General features: G+C 45.8%; 1 protein-coding gene across 2 annotated transcripts in view; it reads right to left on the reverse strand.

The window, feature by feature from the left end:
* LOC147725631 (retinol dehydrogenase 12-like) overlaps window positions 1–19,168 on the reverse strand; it is a 112,320-nt gene extending 93,152 nt beyond the window's left edge. The window contains exons 1-2 of one of the 2 annotated variants that reach the window (XR_015309796.1): window positions 18,732–19,168; window positions 964–1,203 (exon numbers count right to left, since the gene is read on the reverse strand). Coding sequence is in view for 1 of the 2 variants with exons in the window: in XM_086964324.1 (XP_086820450.1) it covers window positions 964–1,203; window positions 18,732–18,888 (397 nt within the window). In the remaining variant the exon portion in view is untranslated. The remainder of the gene's footprint in view (window positions 1–963; window positions 1,204–18,731) is intronic. The other variant, XM_086964324.1, reaches the window with a different exon arrangement.
* Between the last annotated feature and the right edge of the window lie 577 nt (window positions 19,169–19,745).

Below are 19,745 nucleotides of genomic sequence, written 5' to 3' on the forward strand. Positions count from 1 at the left end.
GGGATTGCAGACGCAGGCCCTCAAAATGAGCACTGGGTTAGCCTGCTCCAGCCAAGCTACAGCTCCAGGATTGGCTGGTTTCACCTTCTAGGGCACAAGTCCTTTCCTTTCTGCCCGAGCCGAGGAGAGTGCCGGGAGGAAGGAGACTGCATCCAGGGCCTGCAGCAACAAGAACTCAGAAAAGAGCGTTGGGCGGCAGGTAAGTGATGGTGAAGTGGAGTCATTAGGACAACTGTGGATAGCAGGATGATAAACCTATGGTAGAGTGCTGAGAATAGGTTTTGATCAGTTGTACAAGGACATAGACCCTGATTACGAGTTTGGCAGACGGATATTCCGTCCTCCATATTACAATTCCATTATATCCTATGGGAATATGACTCGTTACTGTGTGAATCTTTACATCGCGTGGCATTACAAAGCGGTCGTTACAACGACCGCGTTGTTACCACGCAATGCCATTACTACGCAAGTCTTTACATCGACTTGCAGTAGATGGCGCGCTAACATTAGAAATGTATAATTTACACTTCCAACTCTAGCCTACTCAACAGTAGGGAAGGTGTTGAAATTGTAAACTATACTATTCCGCAAGTTAGAGCGCCACTGCAAGTCGATGTAATGACTTGCGTGGTAATGGCATTGCGTGGTAACAACGCGGTTGTTGTAATGACCGCATTGTAATGGCATTGCGGTGTAATGACTGTAAAGTAAAGGTCGTTTCCCATCCTATGGTGCTTGCAATACCACCGATGGATTTCCGTCACATTTGTGATGGCGTATCCCATCCGCCATGATCGTAATCCGGCCTTATGGACATTGTTAGTGTTAGTGGGTTTGGGCTTTTTTATTAAATCATGTTTGAGAATCTAGTCTCAGAGCATTGGCATTACAGGTAAACCATTCAATCTTCACTGAGACAGGAGTAACCATCATATTTTTTAAATCGAAAGCCACACATACCTGATGCACCAGCATTATTTACAAGGATATCCAGACGCTTCTCTTCGCGGAGAACTTGCTCAGCAAATGCGCGCACTGAGGCCATGGAGCTGGTGTCGATGATCCTCAGGACCACATCTGGATTCCTGCTCTTCTTCTGTATTTCTCTCAAGGCCTCCTGCCCCCTCTCTCTACTTCTGCATGCGAGGAGCACGCGGGCATTCCGCCGCGCCAAATCCAAAGCAATGCACTTGCCAATGCCTGGAGCAGAGGAGGAAGACAGTAAAAAGTGATTGCCTATTATTAGCAGATAAAAGTAAATTTATGGAGCAAAAACAGTTTTATTTATCCCTACAACCCCATCATACAAACAGCAACACACAACAAGCCTTCATCGTGACAAGATGGAGTGCACACCAACACAAAGCTACAATGAAACTACTGCGGTAGACTGATATATTGGTCTCACCATATATTCATTTCATCTCCCTCACACCCCAGGGGCACTGGACATTACATTCTGTCTATTGACAGTATTCCATATTCAAACTCTTTACTTGATTGGAGGGATGTCCTTCCATGCACAGAGTCTGTTCTAAGGCACACATGTGCTCCAGGATGGAATTGTGGGGCCCTCAGTCTATTCTGTAGGTGGGAGATATGTGAACTAGAGCATTTGCCAAGGAACTATAGCACAGGTAGGTTAGAGGAAGGCAATGGAGGGCAGCATATCTGCTCTTCATTGAAGGTATGGTCAAGGTATGACAGGTGAACAAGTCACTTACCTTCGGTAACAACCTTCCTGCTGGATACCCTAATTAATCGTAAACCCCTCACCATGCAAATATTCCCCAGAAGATAGAATGGATATAGAAACTTTTAGAACAGTTCTTCTATGTGCTGATAGGTGGCATCGTGGGATATTGATGTTGTTTCGCTACGAAAGTGATGAACAGAGCCGCCTATTAGCTCCACCCATGCGTGCTGACGTCAGCTGCTTTCTAGGCTCTCAATGCCATCAGATGCAGAGCCCATCGTGATTGGTATGACCAGTGTGCAGAGCCCTAGACTTGGGGCCTTTTTGGATAAACTTCACAGAAGAGGGACCAGATTGGCCGGTGAGGAACATGCCGTTGGACAGAGTATCCATCTGAAGACTTTTTACTGAAGATAGACAATTTGTTCTTCTGATGTATACTTTTAACCGCTGATTCCTCACCTAGTGAAATAACACCATAGTTGTACCTTCCAACGTGGTGGGTCTGTGAACTGGCTCATACAAAAAGGTCCTTCAGGGCTGAGTGGGAAAATGCCTCTCTTGACAAGCCTGACTATCAGGGCAGTATTGCTTTGTGAAGTTGTTTACTGAGGCCCATGTAGCCGCCTGACAGATTTTCAGACCAGGCACTAGGCCTGCTAATACAGTGGTAGCAGCTTTGGCCCTTGAAGAAGCTCCCAATCTACTGGGGGATGCTTCTTCGCCAGTGTGCAGCAGATATTTAAGCAGAGGACAATCCATCAAAAGATAGGTCACTTTTGCATTGTCCTGAGCTTCTTTGCCGCAGTGAGCTGGTGGACGTGACAGCTGACGGGTGTTTTGGCCAGGCACATTAAGATGTGTACATTTCTCAGCATAGTCTCTCTAGTGACTGGTGGTGGAGGTGACATCCGCGGGCTGTAGGTGTTCTGGCTAGGCACATTAAGATGTGTACATTTCTCAGCATAGTCTCTCTAGTGACTGGTGGTGGAGGTGACAGCTGCGGGCTGCGGGTTTTCTGGCCAGGCGAATTAAGGTGTTTACATTTTTAGTATAGTCTCTCTAGTGACTGGTCGTGTGAGTGATAGCAGAATGATGCAGTTCCATTAGAGTACCGATATATAGCCCAGTGTTTCAGTACATACAAGGTGCTCTTCCATGTAACCTCTATGCCGGCTGCTGATGACAGCACTGTGCTGTAGGAGACAACCCTCCTATCCATTGCAAGGAGTGTATTTCTCAAAGTAATGTCCGTGTTGTCAGCCGTTGATGACAGCAGAGTGCTGCAGAATACATACCTGCTACCCATTGCAATGTGTACATTTCTTTACCCATTTACTGCGGCCGTTATTTCAGCGCAGGGCGGGCGTTCTGAAGAGTGGGCGGGGCCGCATCAGCCGTTGAACAATCGCAGCACCAGCCAGGTAGTGCTCCGAACGTTCAGCGGCCGACGGCAGCATCAATAGGGTTAACGTAAAGTCTGTGCTTTCAGCTGGTGATCACAATGGAGTGAGACGACAGCGGAGTGCTGACGTTGTTATGCCTCTTATTCAGAGTTGGATTGGGATCACAATTTGGCCCGGGTACAGCCAAATAAAGTGCCCCACATTCACAGTGCGTGCCCTTTCTTGAAGCATCATTTGGTTACTCTCATTTGTAGAGAAATGTTTGGTAAATTAAGCATTTGAAAGCTTATAAAGCCAGTAACATTGGTGAAGACTTAGAGATCTCCTTTTTGGCCCCAAATCGGAGGTCGCTTTCTGACAGGTTTTTCATGTCGGAAAGCGCAACATACAGGGCCCGATTCACAGAACTAACTTAAGACAAAATCCTAACTTCTGTGAATACCAAAAGTAGTAAGTTTAGGATTTTGTCTTAAGTTAGTTCTGTGAATAGGGCCCGAAAAGCCTACGGTAAACCATCATAATCCCAAAGGCAGAAATGCCATCCTAAAGGGATTACGTGCCTGTTCCTACTGGCCGACAGGCTCCTTGAGCCCGTCGGAAGCCAGCCGGAATGACCGTCTTGTTTGACTTCCGACCGCCTACATTGTTATTAGACGGTTGGAGGTCAAACCTTGGATGTCGGTCGGAAAGCCACTGACCTGCGGACGGAGGCTTCCTGACCGACATCCAAATGAGGCCCTAAGTAGTAAATGTGCTCTACAGCTAAGCAGTTGTTGTGTAGTTTCTATAAACTATATAAGATCTGCACATTTAGACAACATACACTGAGGGCTTGGTGTCCAAACTGATTTCGCATACCCCCATTGAGCATGTCAGCCTGCATACCAGCTAGCGCACAGTGCCACTAGAAACCTCTCTTACCAAGGAGAGAATAGTTCTTGGCAAGTATCGAATATGACAAACCTGATCCCTCAGTATCGTGGAAGCAGTGCTACTAGCCGCTCAGTCATTCGTGCTCTCTTTGTTTCAGAGAGATACACAGAATAAACGATGGGGACGTTCCTTAACCCCTTCCACGCTGATGACGAGCTGGGCTCGTCATGGCGTAGCCTCCTCGCACGCTGATGACGAGCCCAGCTCGTCACGTAACATGCGCTTTTAAAAATCTCAGCGTACGAGCGGAATTCTGCTAGCGCGCATGAGGTTAATAAGTATTTATTGAACCAGCGTTATTCTAGTGTAAAATAGATGTGCTGAAACAACCATTTGACAGTAACAGATATACATGTTTATAAGCACTAACAGAGTAAAAGGATGGTAGATTTCTACCATAGTGCTAAAACAATTAATACAGGCACGTATATAAAATGCATGACAGTAATAAAAGCATACTCCTACGAGGCGTCCCTAACTAGATGTACCTGAATGTACCTGCATGTATGTGGGTGTAAAGCAAAGACTCCCTCTAGGATAAAGTCAACCCCATTACCTGAAGTGAGAGACTGTGGGACCCCGTTCTGGTCTCGAGGTCGGCAAGGGTTATCAAACCACTGCGAGCTGGAGTGTCTGCATGCAGGAGCCTCAGCGTCTCGCGTCAGTGTGTCGGCATCGGAGTTCTTTTCTCCTCTCTCTAGCTTAGCAAGAGATGGTGTACATATACCCAAATGGGATACCTCCTGCGGATATACCTGACGGTGTAATGTCAAACTAGGATAATGGAAGGAATGACCCTTGTACATAGTTTTCATGCAGGAGATGTTTGGCCTGCTGTCCAGCTGTGATTCCAAGAATCCTCATGCATAATGAATGAGGCTTAGGCCTTTTGGAGAAAACCCCAGGTCCTCTAGTCATTACCTCAACTAGGTAAAAGGTCAGTCGTAAGAACCGTTATGTGGTGCAATATGAGGGCAATGTAGGTTACAGGTGCCTGTAGTACCTGAGCCGATATTGGGGTACCTATATGAAAAATAACACAGTTAATGTCCATGTACAGAAAAACATTGTTTTGTTCACATCTGTTTCTACCTTGAAGTCTGGGCTGTGGAGAGAGTCAGTATTACCGCAATGCACTTCTGTTTACAACTAGGGACCTCATTTACAAGAACTGATGCATTGCTGCGTCAAGGCAAGCATGCATCAGAATAAGTTAAACTGTGCACCAACAGAAAATAGCGACATAGATGAGCCATTTTTATGGTATGGTGCAACATGTCGCAAGCTCTCAGGCTGAGTCAGAAATTCTGACCCATCTGTGGAAGAATGACACAACGCATCTACCCCCAAAGTGATGCACAGCTGAATTTGTTCTTAGGACAAGCAATGAATCCCAAAACAAAGGCGATGTGTCGGTTCTGACTGACGCTACTGGCCTACTATGTGGGAACTAATGTAATAGAGTGTGAAATGGTGGGAAAGTCACCTTGGACACTATTCAATTAGTCTTGGATGTAAAGCCTACAAGTATGGAGTATCACTACTGTGTAATGTTACACATTACATGCATAGTCTACTTATGAGTACAAAGATACCTAAGTATGTGTGACATATTGAGTGAAACTTTAATGAGTGGATACAAGTAATTAATGTAATATAAAGTGACAATTCCTGTGTTACCTACCTCATGTGTGCACTTACCCTTTGTGGTTTGGAGTAGGCTTGGCTGAACTTGAGGACCCATTCCCATATGGATATGTGGCAACACTAGACTGTCCCTTACATATAGTACACAGTGTCGTGTTAAATTGCTGCAGTGGGTGATAACATATTAGGGTCATGTGTAGGCCTGCTACTAGTTGAGGGGATGTGATTTCATTACTTTTTACAGAGTGTGAAGCGACTTCTGATGCTCACTTTACTATACCTCAGCCACTGCGTCGTTCCCTACGCCTCGGTTAGCTGAGGCACAGGAATGATGGCGCATGCCAGGCTCTGTACGCCGCTGCCCGTTGAAGTGTCCCTTTTGGAAAAACTCATAAATATCACAGTGTGCGTTTTTTATGGTGGGTTTGAGCCTACCTGGCATATATTAATGTCTGTGTGCCACAGCTGCTTCTAGCGCAGGTATTTTCTGAGGTAGGCCTCAAAAAAATGGCGCATTGGGCCTAATGCATCGTCTTGTAAATGTGGAGCAAAGAAAGCGCCACAGAAGCATCAAAAATAATTGACGCAACAGTGGTGCAAGCTCCTTGTAAATATGCCCCTGAGTCTATAATTTCAACATCTTTCAACTGAGGAAGCACATTCCATTCAACTGACATGCGCACACAGCCTCCAAGGTTTTCCTGACCACTTTGGTTTCTTATGCGGGTTTTGATGCACTTCAGTTTTGAAAAACTTCTCTCACATGCTACTTGTGTACAGGCTGAGGGCAAGACATTTGTATGCTGCTGAAAAGAATGTACTTTTTTAAGACAGAGTAACAACTGTCAGCACAGTTATGGCAAGTATTGCACTTGTAGGTCTAGGCTCAGGTTCCTAGTGAAGTTCTTCCTCTTGCAGTGATGGGTCTTCTTCATTAGTCTTGTCTTCTCTGTCATACTCTTTAGGTAGTGCCCTATTTAAATTAGTCCATTGAGCAGAAAAATCTTGAAGTTCTTCCAGCAAAGCCTGCACATTTATGGAGCTATCTATGCTTTGCAGCAAGGAGCAAAGTTTCACAAGCGCATTGCCTGGGAGAATCTGATTGACGTTCTTTGACTCTGATTGAAGTCCAAGCATGCTGTATAAGCTGCAAAAGTTAAGCAGATCTTGCAGCGATTGGTCATACTTTGAGTAACCATGTCCATTATTGTATTATGCACCCCAATACCAAATGTATTTTAGCTAAGGTTATATGCTCATCTTTTGTGCTTATCCCAGGCATCTTTTTAAAGGACACTCTCCATTTAGGAAGTGCCATTTCTACTTCTAGGTATTTACAACAAGGGGTGGTGAGGGACAGAGTCTCTGAATTAAACAGAATACTCTCACCCAGTCAAGAGATCAGGGCTAGATCCAACACCGTTTTTTAGCTCACTGCACCATCCCAGTTTCAGAACCTGGCTGTATGCAAATTAGTCTGTTCCTGTCCCAGTGCATGATGGGAACAGGGCAAACCAAACTACAAAAGCCAATTCTTACACTGGGAAGGAAACAAGCTACCGGGGACCGGTTTCTGGCATTTCAGCCTCTTCGGCCCGGCTTGCTTGAATCCTGATGGTGCAATGAGCAAGAGACTCACATCTGAGCATACCCTTCCACGCTTAGGGTGGACAAAAATATTTACAACAAGGGGTGGTGAGGGACAGAGTCTCTGAATTAAACAGAATACTCTCACCCAGTCAAGAGATCAGGGCTAGATCCAACACCGTTTTTTAGCTCACTGCACCATCCCAGTTTCAGAACCTGGCTGTATGCAAATTAGTCTGTTCCTGTCCCAGTGCATGATGGGAACAGGGCAAACCAAACTACAAAAGCCAATTCTTACACTGGGAAGGAAACAAGCTACCGGGGACCGGTTTCTGGCATTTCAGCCTCTTCGGCCCGGCTTGCTTGAATCCTGATGGTGCAATGAGCAAGGGACTCACATCTGAGCATACCCTTCCACGCTTAGGGTGGACAAAAATATTTACAACAAGGGGTGGTGAGGGACAGAGTCTCTGAATTAAACAGAATACTCTCACCCAGTCAAGAGATCAGGGCTAGATCCAACACCGTTTTTTAGCTCACTGCACCATCCCAGTTTCAGAACCTGGCTGTATGCAAATTAGTCTGTTCCTGTCCCAGTGCATGATGGGAACAGGGCAAACCAAACTACAAAAGCCAATTCTTACACTGGGAAGGAAACAAGCTACCGGGGACCGGTTTCTGGCATTTCAGCCTCTTCGGCCCGGCTTGCTTGAATCCTGATGGTGCAATGAGCAAGGGACTCACATCTGAGCATACCCTTCCACGCTTAGGGTGGACAAAAATATTTACAACAAGGGGTGGTGAGGGACAGTGAGATAAATAACGGTGATGGATCAAGCCCTGATCTTTGGACTGGGTAAGAGTGGTCTGCTCAATTCAGACACTCTGTTCATCACCACCCCCTTTTGTAAATCGATTTTGGCCACTATAGGTGTGGCAGGGTATACTCAGACATGAGTCCCTTTCTCACTGCTCCATCAGGATTCAAGCAAGCCGGGCCGAAGAGGCTGAAATGCCAGAAACCGGTCCCCGGTAGCTTGTCTCCTTTCTGGTAAAGAATTGGCTTGGTAGTTTAGTCTGCCCTGTTCCCATGATGCACTGGGCCAGGGACAGACTGATTTGCATATAACCATGTTCTGAGCTGGGATGGGGCAGTGAGATAAATAACGGTGATGGATCAAGCCCTGATCTTTGGACTGGGTAAGAGTGGTCTGCTCAATTCAGACACTCTGTTCATCACCACCCCCTTTTGTAAATCGATTTCTACTTCTAGGTCACAGATCCTTTCTTCTAACCCTTTGTTGGCCCACTCTGCAACTTTTTGTGGGAGTAGAGTACAGAGCATCATAGATTAGCGGGAATCGTTAGGAAGGAGTCTTGTAGTGTCTGACACCATTCTCTGTGCCTGCTGGATACCCATTCCACTTGTTTGAAGATACTTAGACAGGGGCGTGGTTGAAACTAAAATGTGAAGATACAATTGGGCATTTAGGACTGTTTGAAATTTGCCCATCAGCAAATTGTACGGCTTGGCACAGTACATTTGTAATTATGACAGACGTTGACCACATCATTAAAGATGGCCTTGGCAGGATTATTGAAAGAGCCAAAAAGGTTCTTGAGATCAGCATCTTTTGCCCACCGCCTGTCTCTCCAATGATCTGGAATTGTCCGGCCGTCCTTTGCCAGCTCACACCACACATTCATTTCTTTATAGGACTTTCGGAGAAAGACTGCATAAGAGGGTAGCAGTTCAAAGAGAGGGGAGGACACTGTAGATTCTTAGGTCACATAAATAAGTACAAGGTTTAACACATGTGCATACCATCAGACATGTATGTGGCTTAGCCATGTACTGAGTCCATTGGACTTGTCTGGCACCGTCAGCTGGATTCCTAATGCACTTGGCTATGTCAAGACCATTGTGTTGAATTGGAATCCAACTTGACTGTGACATATTGGATGATAACTGAACACTGGTCATATCTTGAGAGGTGTATATCTGGATTGAGTACATACCTGTGTCGTGTATTTGTTTAGTAATGTATCTTTTAATCAGTTTAGAAATTATTCCTTTTACAGAGCCAATAGTGGTCTTTGACATGAAGGTCACAGATGCACCAGGCCCCCTTTCTGTTTTGCTTTGGAAGTGAGACTCTCAATGAGTTGTTTGAGAGGTTTCTCATATTTCCACAGGAGATGGATGAGTTCAAGAAAGTTCCCATGATCAAGCAAATTGTTATCCATCTCAAAAACACACTCTGACTACCTGCGATAGCTGAGCCCTTTCTTACCAATCACTTTAATAACTTTAACCACACGCTCCAAAATTTCTCTTCTTCTTCTGACTTGTACTGCTCGAGTTGTTGTTTGCTGAGATGAGAGTGGTTATGTCAACTCCAGAGATGGTCAACATATATGTATAAGTGTATCTTTTCTGGAATTTGGATGCCTTGTGATCTGTAATGCGCATGTTCAAGTGATTTAAATTATTCCTCCCTCGGATAAATGGACCAGCGTTGCATACTTCCATCTTTTCTCATGAATGCCAACTGCCCATTAAACTTTTGACTTTGGAAGGTTGGATCAGGATGATGTTGAAAAAATTCAAAACGTGGATCGTGCTTTGACCATTGAAAGAAAACATCAACTATCTGTGCTTGGTCCATTCCTGGTGTCTCCATCATATCTTGGAGCCCAGTTTCTGGAAAAATGAACAAAATGGATGCAGTACTACCTGGCACAATGGATTCAGTGGTCTCATCTACTGGAGCGGCCTTTGCAGTGGATTCTGTTGCTTCCTCCACATTTTCTCCAATTGGTGCAGAAATACTGGTTTGTGACTCCTACTCACTAGTGACACCTTTTGCTGCATCAATAGACAGGATTCTTGCTTCCTGTGACTTTATATCTGCCATTCCTTAAGAATCATGGGGCATATTACCAAGCAATAGCGATAATTTTCGCTATTGCTTGGTTAGCGTGAAAAAATTATCGCTGAGCTGCGGCGATTTTTATCGCAGATAAACCTTGGTATTACCAAGGTTTATCGCAAATGCGATAAAAATTGGCCGCAATGCATGAATATCGCTGAAAAGTCAGCAATATTCATGCATTACCGAGCTAATGCTCTTAGCCATGCTATCCACCTCCCATTGGATAACATGTCTAAGAACTGCTCAGGGCAGGTGTTAGCTTTTGGAGATATTCACGCTTAGCGCGAATATCTCCAAAAGTTGGTAATAGGAGATAGCGATGTTAGCGACTGTTTCCATTCGCTAACATCTAGGCACGCCCACTTTGCATGTCATTAGTGATAAATATCACTGACATGCAAAGTGGGGCCCAAGATGGTCGCTATCTCCTACTAGCTGTCACTAACTGGTGTTAGCGACAGCTAGGTAATAGGGAGATAATTTTAGCTCCGCTTTCTTGGCTTTTAAAGCCAATAAAGCGGAGATAAACCCCCTTGATAATATGCCCCCATCTTCCTCTACCAGTTGCTTGCAAGTGGAGTCTTCTATTAAAGCAATGACCAAAACATTTGTATCTGAAGGCAGAGGACCAGCTGCTGTAGTACAGGGTTTGTGATACAGCTTTTTGGTCGGGCATTGTGAACTGTAGAATATGTTCCTGTTTTGTTTTCTCTCACATCATCAAGACGTCTTCTCTTCTTCTCTCGTAATTTGTTAGCACCCCTTTTCTTTTCTTCTGTCCCATTTCTTTCCCTAGACAAATAAAACCTCCTGTTGCTTGTGCCAGACATTCAGGCTCAGTGAGACCAACCAGAAAAGAGGAACCTTACTCAGCAATGCGTCTTCCCAGACTTCTTGTGCCGCGTGGTTATTTGCAAAGCACAGTTTGTCATTTATTTTGACCACTTAGCAGTTTTTAGTTAGAACACGACGCAAGGAAAGCACTTTAGGTCAGTGATACTCAAAGAAAGCACATTCTTTCTTAATGATACCCAAAGTATGCCTGGGGGGTTGCATTGAGCACTCCAGACTTTTAAATATGGCCACCTAGTCAACAGTAGTTATGGGCAACTGTTTACTCAACTCAGCACTAACATTCATGATGTTAAACAAACAGGTATGCATGTATTTAAAGGTTCATTGAAGTTAAAGAAAGAAAGTAACATGGGTATCCTGCACTACTCAACTTTGGACTCACCTACATGTTAAAGACATCTTGCAGCAAAGGTTTGAGAGTATGATAAAGTCTGTTAAAAATTCAAATAGTGCATTCCATTAACAAGCAAAACCATTTCATCTTAGTGCATCAGATGATATCAGTGCATTGAGAAGTATTTTTGGTATTTTTTTTAACATGATCTTTTTAACCCCTCCCCCGCGGGGCTAATTCCCCTGCTGTGCTGGGGGGAGGGGGCGCGCGCTCGGCTCGTCATGCAGCACGGTGGTGCTGTGCTATTGACGAGCTAAGCTGGTCACGACCACGCCCGTTCCAATGGAACGCCCAGCACAGCAGGGGAATTATCCCCGCGTGAGCGCGGCGCAACGGTCATGACGAGCTCAGCTCATCATGAGCACAGCGCGACCGTACCTCATGATGAGCAGAGCTCGTCATGAACACGGAACGGGGACAAAAAAACAATGCTAATAGTGAACTAAGAGGCGAGTGAGTTATTATATGCACTCTTTGGATGGCCTGTAGGTACCATTAAACATGAACAACATTATAGTTTATTAAATCGAAGACAGGAGAAGGTTTTGTACAGCACATATCCTGAAGCCATGTATTTTGCGGTCCTCATATATGATAATGAAGAAAAAGAAGGGACAGTGAAATACAACAATTTCCTAGGATCACCTAATTTGGTAGCCAGGATTAATTCCAAATTTCTGGATTCATATTGTTCAATTCACACACACGATGCATATGCCTCACTTCCATTACACCCACCTCATCACAAACCCCGAACCTGCTGTTATCAATGTGGCCCTCACACACATCACAGACCAAACTTTGAGTACCCACGATCTAGCCTACGCCATAACATAATACAATCTGGAGCAACGCTCCAAAAATATTCCTTGGGTTAATGTGTCCATTAAATTGCAACAACAACATTTTAAGTGGAATTCTGTGCGTAAACAGCCTATTCCTTGCAAATTAGTGGTAAGGTAAGGGTGATTTGATTGATGTTTAGTGAGCTGGCATATAATATCACTGTAAACCATATGGGCATTGTGTGTGCATTTGTAGCTTTAGTTATCTTTACTAATGACATTCTTACAGCAACAATGACGATCAAAGTCTGTTCTAACGAGTTTCACCATTCCATTGGGTGAAATGTAATACTTTCATCCTTATAACATTCCCCCGCCCTGTCTCTCTTCCCCTCTTTCTTAGAGTGAACTACTCTGGTTAGATAGTAATCCCCAGTTCTATAGGTAGAAGCAACTGGTGGGCTGGGGGGAAAGAGGAGGTGAACAGAGAGGAGAAGAGACAGTCTAATGCATGGGGACTCACAAGCATTTCCCCGGGGCCGCAAAGCATGCGCGAGGGCTGCACTGATGCCAGAAATACGAGGGTCGGATGATGAAAGGTGGGGATAGGGTATGCGAAGCAGATGCATGGTGTAGACAACAAGCAGAGCCTTCATGTGACTTCTGTCTGCCACCAACTCTTTATTCTCATGCGTCAAGAATTGAAGTCAAACAATTAACTTCTAATGTAAATCATGGGAGGGAAAGAGATACTCATCTGGTGGCTTCCCCACTTTACGAAATTGTTTTATCCTGGACAATTGGTTAATTACATTTGGCTACTATTTGTTAATTACCACATAGGAGAGCCCCTTAAAATATACGAGCTAAGGATGTGTGCTGTACAAAACTTAATATTGTGTTTAAATTAATAAACTACAAAGTTGTTCCAATTATATAACAATCAAGGCTACACACAAGATACACCTGACACATGACTCACTAGTGGCATTGTTTTCCGAATGGGGGCGCCCTGGATGTTCTCAAGATCATGTTTGAAAATGATTACTGCCAATAAATGCCTCTCAATGCAGTGATACAATCTGATCTACTAAAGTGAAACGCGCATGCATGTTAAGAAAACAAACTATCTGCAAACTTCAAAAAAGTGCATCATTTTTACATGTTTTGTGCAAGATTTGTTTCAAACGAAAGGTGTTCCTGAAGATAAGCTTTCTAGGACACCTTTTTTTCTTCTTTACCCTTACTTTGGTTAAGGTTTGTTTCTCAGCCTTCTGAGTGTTCCTGCTCTGTCAAGTGAGCAGCAGCCCAGTGATGCTAATCACCAGGGGCCGCAATTAAAGGGCAGGAGGGCCGCATGCGGCCCCCGGGCCGTACTTTGAGTATGCCTGGTCTGATGAGAGAGGTGAGTAGAACTAGAAATCAGGTAGTGATATGGGGAGACATCAGGGAAACACGGAAAGATCAGGTAGCCAGAAGAAAAACATACACAGTTGTAGTAAGAGGAAGAGTTAGGCAGATAATGAGTGAAAGAGATATCGGTAATACTTTATGGTTATAAGAAAACACTTGCAAACCTACAACATGCACCTTCATCAGTTTTGCAAAGAGAATATGGATCAAATGCCACACAGAATTCAGAAAAAGCAATAAACACTCTCTGTTCTCAGAATCATGGTTAAAGTGAACTGAAAACAACTAGTGATATTGGTTTATATATATTCCCATCTATGTAACAATCCCTCACAGTTCTTTGCATGTCGCTCCATGTGGAAGACACATGCTGTAGCAGCCAATCTGAAGTATGATCTGCGGGCCACACGCATGACAACAAAACACAACCAACCTGTAAAAGTTGTGCATATACCAAATGCCCCTCCTCTTGTAGACAGAATAGAGCCACGTGTTTAGCCATAACAGGGCCTAAGCCCTTAAGACCTGAGGAAATTACCTTACAGGAAATCTCCTTTATGGAGGGCAATAATCAGGAAAAAGCTATAAATCAGCGAAAATGACATATAACCTCACCATGCTGGAAGAGGCAATCCTGCTGCACAGAGAAAGAAGTGTCAAGTTGGCAAATGTTGCTGAGGCCTTGAGCAGAAAGAATGAGGCTCAAACAGTTGTCTTTTGAGAAAGCACATTAACACAAAGGCTGAAACATGCTCTGAAATCAACACACAAAGGCAGGCACGTTCCAGCCAGGACCTGAAACAGAGTCTAGTGAGAATGGCCAACAAACGTCAGCCAAAACTAACCAAACGTGACTGAATAATATTACTGGCAAATGGAGAAATAAGTCCTTGTCTGCAGTATGGATGAGGCTTTTAAAATAGAGCGAGAATTGGACTGGCACACAAATGACTCAGTTTAATTGTGAAAAGAATTGGCAAAAGGTCCATAAAGATGATTTCAACCTGTTCCTTCTTGTTTCATGAGAAGGGGTCAGGTGGTGACATGCTGTGTTTCTGGGTTTCTTGGCGCTGGATGTGGTATGTCAGTAAAGCTTTGGGGTAGACCCACAGCACCGAGCCTAGTGCAGCATTTTCTGGATGTGGCGGAACTGCGCTGTGGAGCACTAGATGTGGCTCGGAGTACAGCTTCAGTCTTTGGTCAGCCTATGGATGGTAGGAGTAAAGGGGATCGGATGCATGGACGTCATTGGGGGTAGTCAGGGGTTGCAACTCTGACCTCTGGTTTGCTCTCAGCTACTCCTGGCACTTCCTTTACGACCCCTGGCCTCAGAGGTGGCAAAGTTGTTGCCTCCTCTGAGACCAGTGGTCGCAAAGGAAGTACCAGGAGTCGCAGGGAGCAAGCTAGAGGTCACATCTGCGACCCCGGACTACCCACAAATGATGTCCCTGATTAGATGTCCCCCTTGAGTTGGAGCCTGGTCCGGTGGTGCTTCTGGCTCAGGAGAGTAATGAAAAGAGTAGCCTAGGTGAACACACTGTAGTTCTGCCTGGGGGTGTGGGGGGTTGGGCTTGCCTTCTGGCTAAGCCTCAGGTGTTGGAGATGGGCCACTGAAGGCCTAAACATGGATTCCTTCCTCCTGGGAAGGGCACATAAAAGTTGGGGCCAAAAGAGAAGAAGTCGGCCGAAGCAGCAGTCTGTTGCAGCAGGTCTTGTGTGCGGAGGGAGGCTGGGCTGGGCTGGGCAGGTCTATGTTTTGACCTCCAGCTGTGACATGTGGATAAAGTCCTCCTGGTGGGGGGCACTGTGGAGTCCAACTTGAAGTTGTCTGTGAAAGTTGCTCGCCAGCTGCTTTTATGTCCCCTGGCTCCTATGGGCGTGGTGATGGGGAGGTGATAGGGACATCTATCCAATCTCAATCCCGCTTCAATTCAGAAAGTGTGTCTCAATGTCTTACTTACTGACTGACGGAGAACAAAGGGTGTGGCCAGAGCAGCGAGGCAGAAACCCACAGGCCATTCCCACTCATGCAGGCAGTGAGGGAGGGCGTGGCCATATGGAGGTGAAGCAGGAAATTCGAATGTCCCTTTGTGCTGGTGAGTGAAAGGAAAACCACAAACATCACCCAACAAGGTCCCCACTGCAGGCTGAGGAGGGAGGCACAGGAAAATATGAACATAATAAAATGTGGGCATCCCAGTGCGAGCCTAGGTTCTCCCAGAGTAACAAAAAGAACATAGGAGCGGAATGGAGCCCCCAAGAAGGGGCGCAGAAGGACTTCAGTGTCAGAGCGCAGCATCCACAACAGACAAAACCCAGGCAGAAAGGCACTAAGGGGAATGAAGGGGACATTGTGCATCGGTGTTCACTGGGAGACTAAATTGTCCCACTCTGCAAAATGGGACATTAATTGCATTTCGGCCAGGAGGGCGTGGTGACGTGGCCACAGCACCTGATCCGGCCAGGGTTGCCACCTGGCCGGTTTGTTAATGGCATGGTCGGTATTTTCACATCCTGGCCGGTACCAAATAAACATAATCAGCCTATTCCGATATCGATCCATGCCTTTACACCGCTCTCAGTTTAGATAAAATTCACACTTTTGCTTTTGAGGGATCAATGTCATTCTGCCACTCATCCCATGGCTTGAAGCCACGTTTGACGAGGCTAACATCGAGATGAGAGTTTATACATTAAATGACAATGATCATATATGGGGTTCTTTAATAGGTTCACGAGGACTTTGATCATATATTGTACATTTGCTGCTATGGGTTTGCACGTTTTCTACAATTTGTTTAGGTACAAAACTTCATTTTCTTGCAATATTATATTTCTGTTGTGCTATGTACACCAATTGTCTATGTTTGAATCTGTGAAACTTCCTTTTTTTCTACTGTGTTGCTTTGTTTTGTTGTGCTTATGATTTTCATATTTTTGCTCATATCTCATAATGTATCATTGGCATTGTCAGTTTATAAGAAAAAATGTGTTCATTGAGGGAAACCTCCTTTACAACGCAACTATAACAACGCACTACCATTAAAACAAAACTATTACAACACAGTATTAAGTACAACGCATGCCATTACAACGCAGCTGCTATTACAACGCATGCCATTACAACGTAAGTATGGGTAAGTATTTAATTTAATTTTAACCCCTACACCATCCAACACTCACCCTACAATTACACACCCCTGAAGTTAGAATAGTAATTTTAACCCCTACACTATCCAACACTTACCCTACTATTACGCCCCCCTGGAGTTAGAATAGTAATTTTAACCCCTACACTATCCAACACTTACACTACTATTACATTCCCATAAAAAAAAATACTTACCCATACTTACGTTGTAATGGCATGCATTGTAATAGCAGCTACGTTGTAATGGCATGCGTTGTAATGGATCCTGCGTTGTAAAAGTGTTGTTGTAATGGTATGCGTTCTGAAAGTATGCGTTGTAACGTCATACATCCATTTATTGATCATTGTTTCTATAATTTTGAAAAAATGTAATAAAGAATCGAGATACAAATCCTTAAGTGCTGGAAAGCACTTTAAAATGTGTTCTGAAGCACTTTAAATGTGTTTTGAAGCTCTTTAAAATGTGTTCGGAAGCACTTTAAATGTGTTCTGAAGCACTTTAAATGTGTTTTGAAGCTCTTTAAAATATGTTCGGAAGCACTTTAAATGTGTTCTGAAGCACTTTAAATGTGTTTTGAAGCTCTTTAAAATGTGTTTTGAAGCTCTTTAAATGTGTTCTGAAGCACTTTAAATGTGTTTTGAAGCTCTTTAAAATGTGTTTTGAAGCTCTTTAAATGTGTTCTGAAGCACTTTAAATGTGTTTTGAAGCTCTTTAAAATGTGTTTTGAAGCTCTTTAAATGTGTTCTGGAGCACTTTAAATTTGTTTTGAAGCTCTTTAAATGTGTTCTGGAGCACTTTAAATTTGTTTTGAAGCTCTTTAAATGTGTTCTGAAGCACTTTAAATTTGTTTTGAAGCTCTTTAAATGTGTTCTGAAGCACTTTAAATGTGTTTTGAAGCTCTTTAAAATGTGTTTTGAAGCTCTTTAAATGTGTTCTGGAGCACTTTAAATTTGTTTTGAAGCTCTTTAAATGTGTTCTGAAGCACTTTAAATTTGTTTTGAAGCTCTTTAAATGTGTTCTGGAGCACTTTAAATTTGTTTTGAAGCTCTTTAAATGTGTTTTGAAGCTCTGTAAAGGTGTTCTGAAGCTCTTTAAATGTGTTCTGAAGCACTTTAAAATGTGTTCTGAAGCTGCCTAAATGATCCGTGATTGATAATTAAACTGAACAAAGAGAGAATAGCGCCCAGGCGAGTTTATATAAAGCGCCCTCTTTCATTGTCACGCTCCCTTTGCAGAATCACGGAGCATGAACAGATGATTATCATTTATTGTTGCTCTTTTTTGACAGTTTTTTATGGTGAGAGCTCGGCCCAAGGTGAATGCTATTGAGGCGCTATGCACGAGAACCAGTTACATGACACAGGACCGTATACTTGTATTTAAGGGCCTGGGAAATGAAATGTTTGCCCAAGATCACAGGATGCTGGGCAGACACCGAAAGTCCAAACGGATTCCACTTCACGCCACTTTCTAGATGGCCTGTGCACACGCGCCCTCCATCAAGGCCTACAAGGGAGGGGGTCGACCCTGGGAAAGACACGGGGGTCGGCCCGGGCCTTGGCCCCAGCACTGGCCCCTGGGCCTCCATTGCCTCAGAGAACCCCCTCATGCCCAGCCTGTTACTCACCGGTGTTAGCCCCGGTGACCACGGCCGTCTTCCCGGACAGGTCAAGGGGGGGACCCGGGGGCCATGGCCCCAGCAGCACCTGGCCCTCCATTGCCTCAGGGGCCCCTCCTCCCCAGCCCATGATGACTTACCGGTGTTGGCCCCGGTGACCATGGCCGTCTTCCCTGACAGGTCCACGGGTGGGGGGGAGGGCCGGGGGCCATGGCCCCAGCAGCACATGGCCCCTTCCCCTCCATTGCCTCAGGGGGGGGGGGGCCCTCATTCCCTGCCATGCTCCCACCTCTTGCAGTGACTCACCGGTGTTGGCCCCGGTGACGATGGCCGTCTTCCCGGACAGGTCCACGGGGGACAGGCACGGGTGCCACGAAGCCCTCCTCCGGAGCCGGAGGAGCAGCGCCAGCAGCAGGGCGAAGAGGGCCCAGGCGGGGTGCGAGAGGAGGCCGAACGGGTCCATGGCTGTGCGGGGCGGCGCCGCGTCTCATCCTGCGGGGCCGAAGGTCTGCAGCGCCTCTTATCTGCGGCTGCAGCTGCCGGGAGGGCAGCTAGCGCCTCGGGGCGAAGAGGCAGGCGCACGGGAGGGGTGGGTGGAGGGGGGAGGACAGCGCCCCGAGGCCGACAGAGGCGCCTGGGCGGGGATCCTGGGGTCACAGCCCTGGGGGCCAGTTAATCATCTCCAGGGCGGCCTTGAGCCGGAGCTCTTGATCACAGCCCGGTGCCTTCATGGGACTCCGGCCCCGGACGAGGCCGGATCTCTAAGACATGGGACCGCAGCTCCTCTGCACCTGTTCAAAGCAGTGCGCTAACAGGGGTGCTGCAGGTGCTGCACCTGTTCAAAGCAGGGCGCTAACAAGGGTGCTGCACCTATTCAAAGTAGGGCACTTCGCTGGGGTGCTGCACCTGTTCAAGGCAGGGCGCTTCACAGGGGTGCTGCACCTGTTCAAGACAGGGCACTTCGCTGGGGTGCTGCACCTGTTCAAGGCAGGGCGCTTCACAGGGGTGCTGCACCTGTTCAAGACAGGGCGCTTCACAGGGGTGCTGCGGGTACTGCACCTGTTCAAGACAGGGAGCTTCACAGGGGCGCTGCACCTGTTCAAGGCAGGGCGCTTCACAGGGGTGCTGAAGGTGCTGCACCTGTTCAAGACAGGGCGCTTCACAGGGGTGCTGAAGGTGCTGCACCTGTTCAAGGCAGGGCGCTTCACAGGGGTGCTGAAGGTGCTGCACCTGTTCAAGACAGGGCGCTTCACAGGGGTGCTGAAGGTGCTGCACCTGTTCAAGGCAGGGCACTTCGCTGGGGTGCTGCACCTGTTCAAG

Source organism: Lissotriton vulgaris, chromosome 3_2 (genome assembly GCF_964263255.1).
Source record: "Lissotriton vulgaris chromosome 3_2, aLisVul1.2, whole genome shotgun sequence".
NCBI lineage: Eukaryota > Metazoa > Chordata > Amphibia > Caudata > Salamandridae > Lissotriton > Lissotriton vulgaris.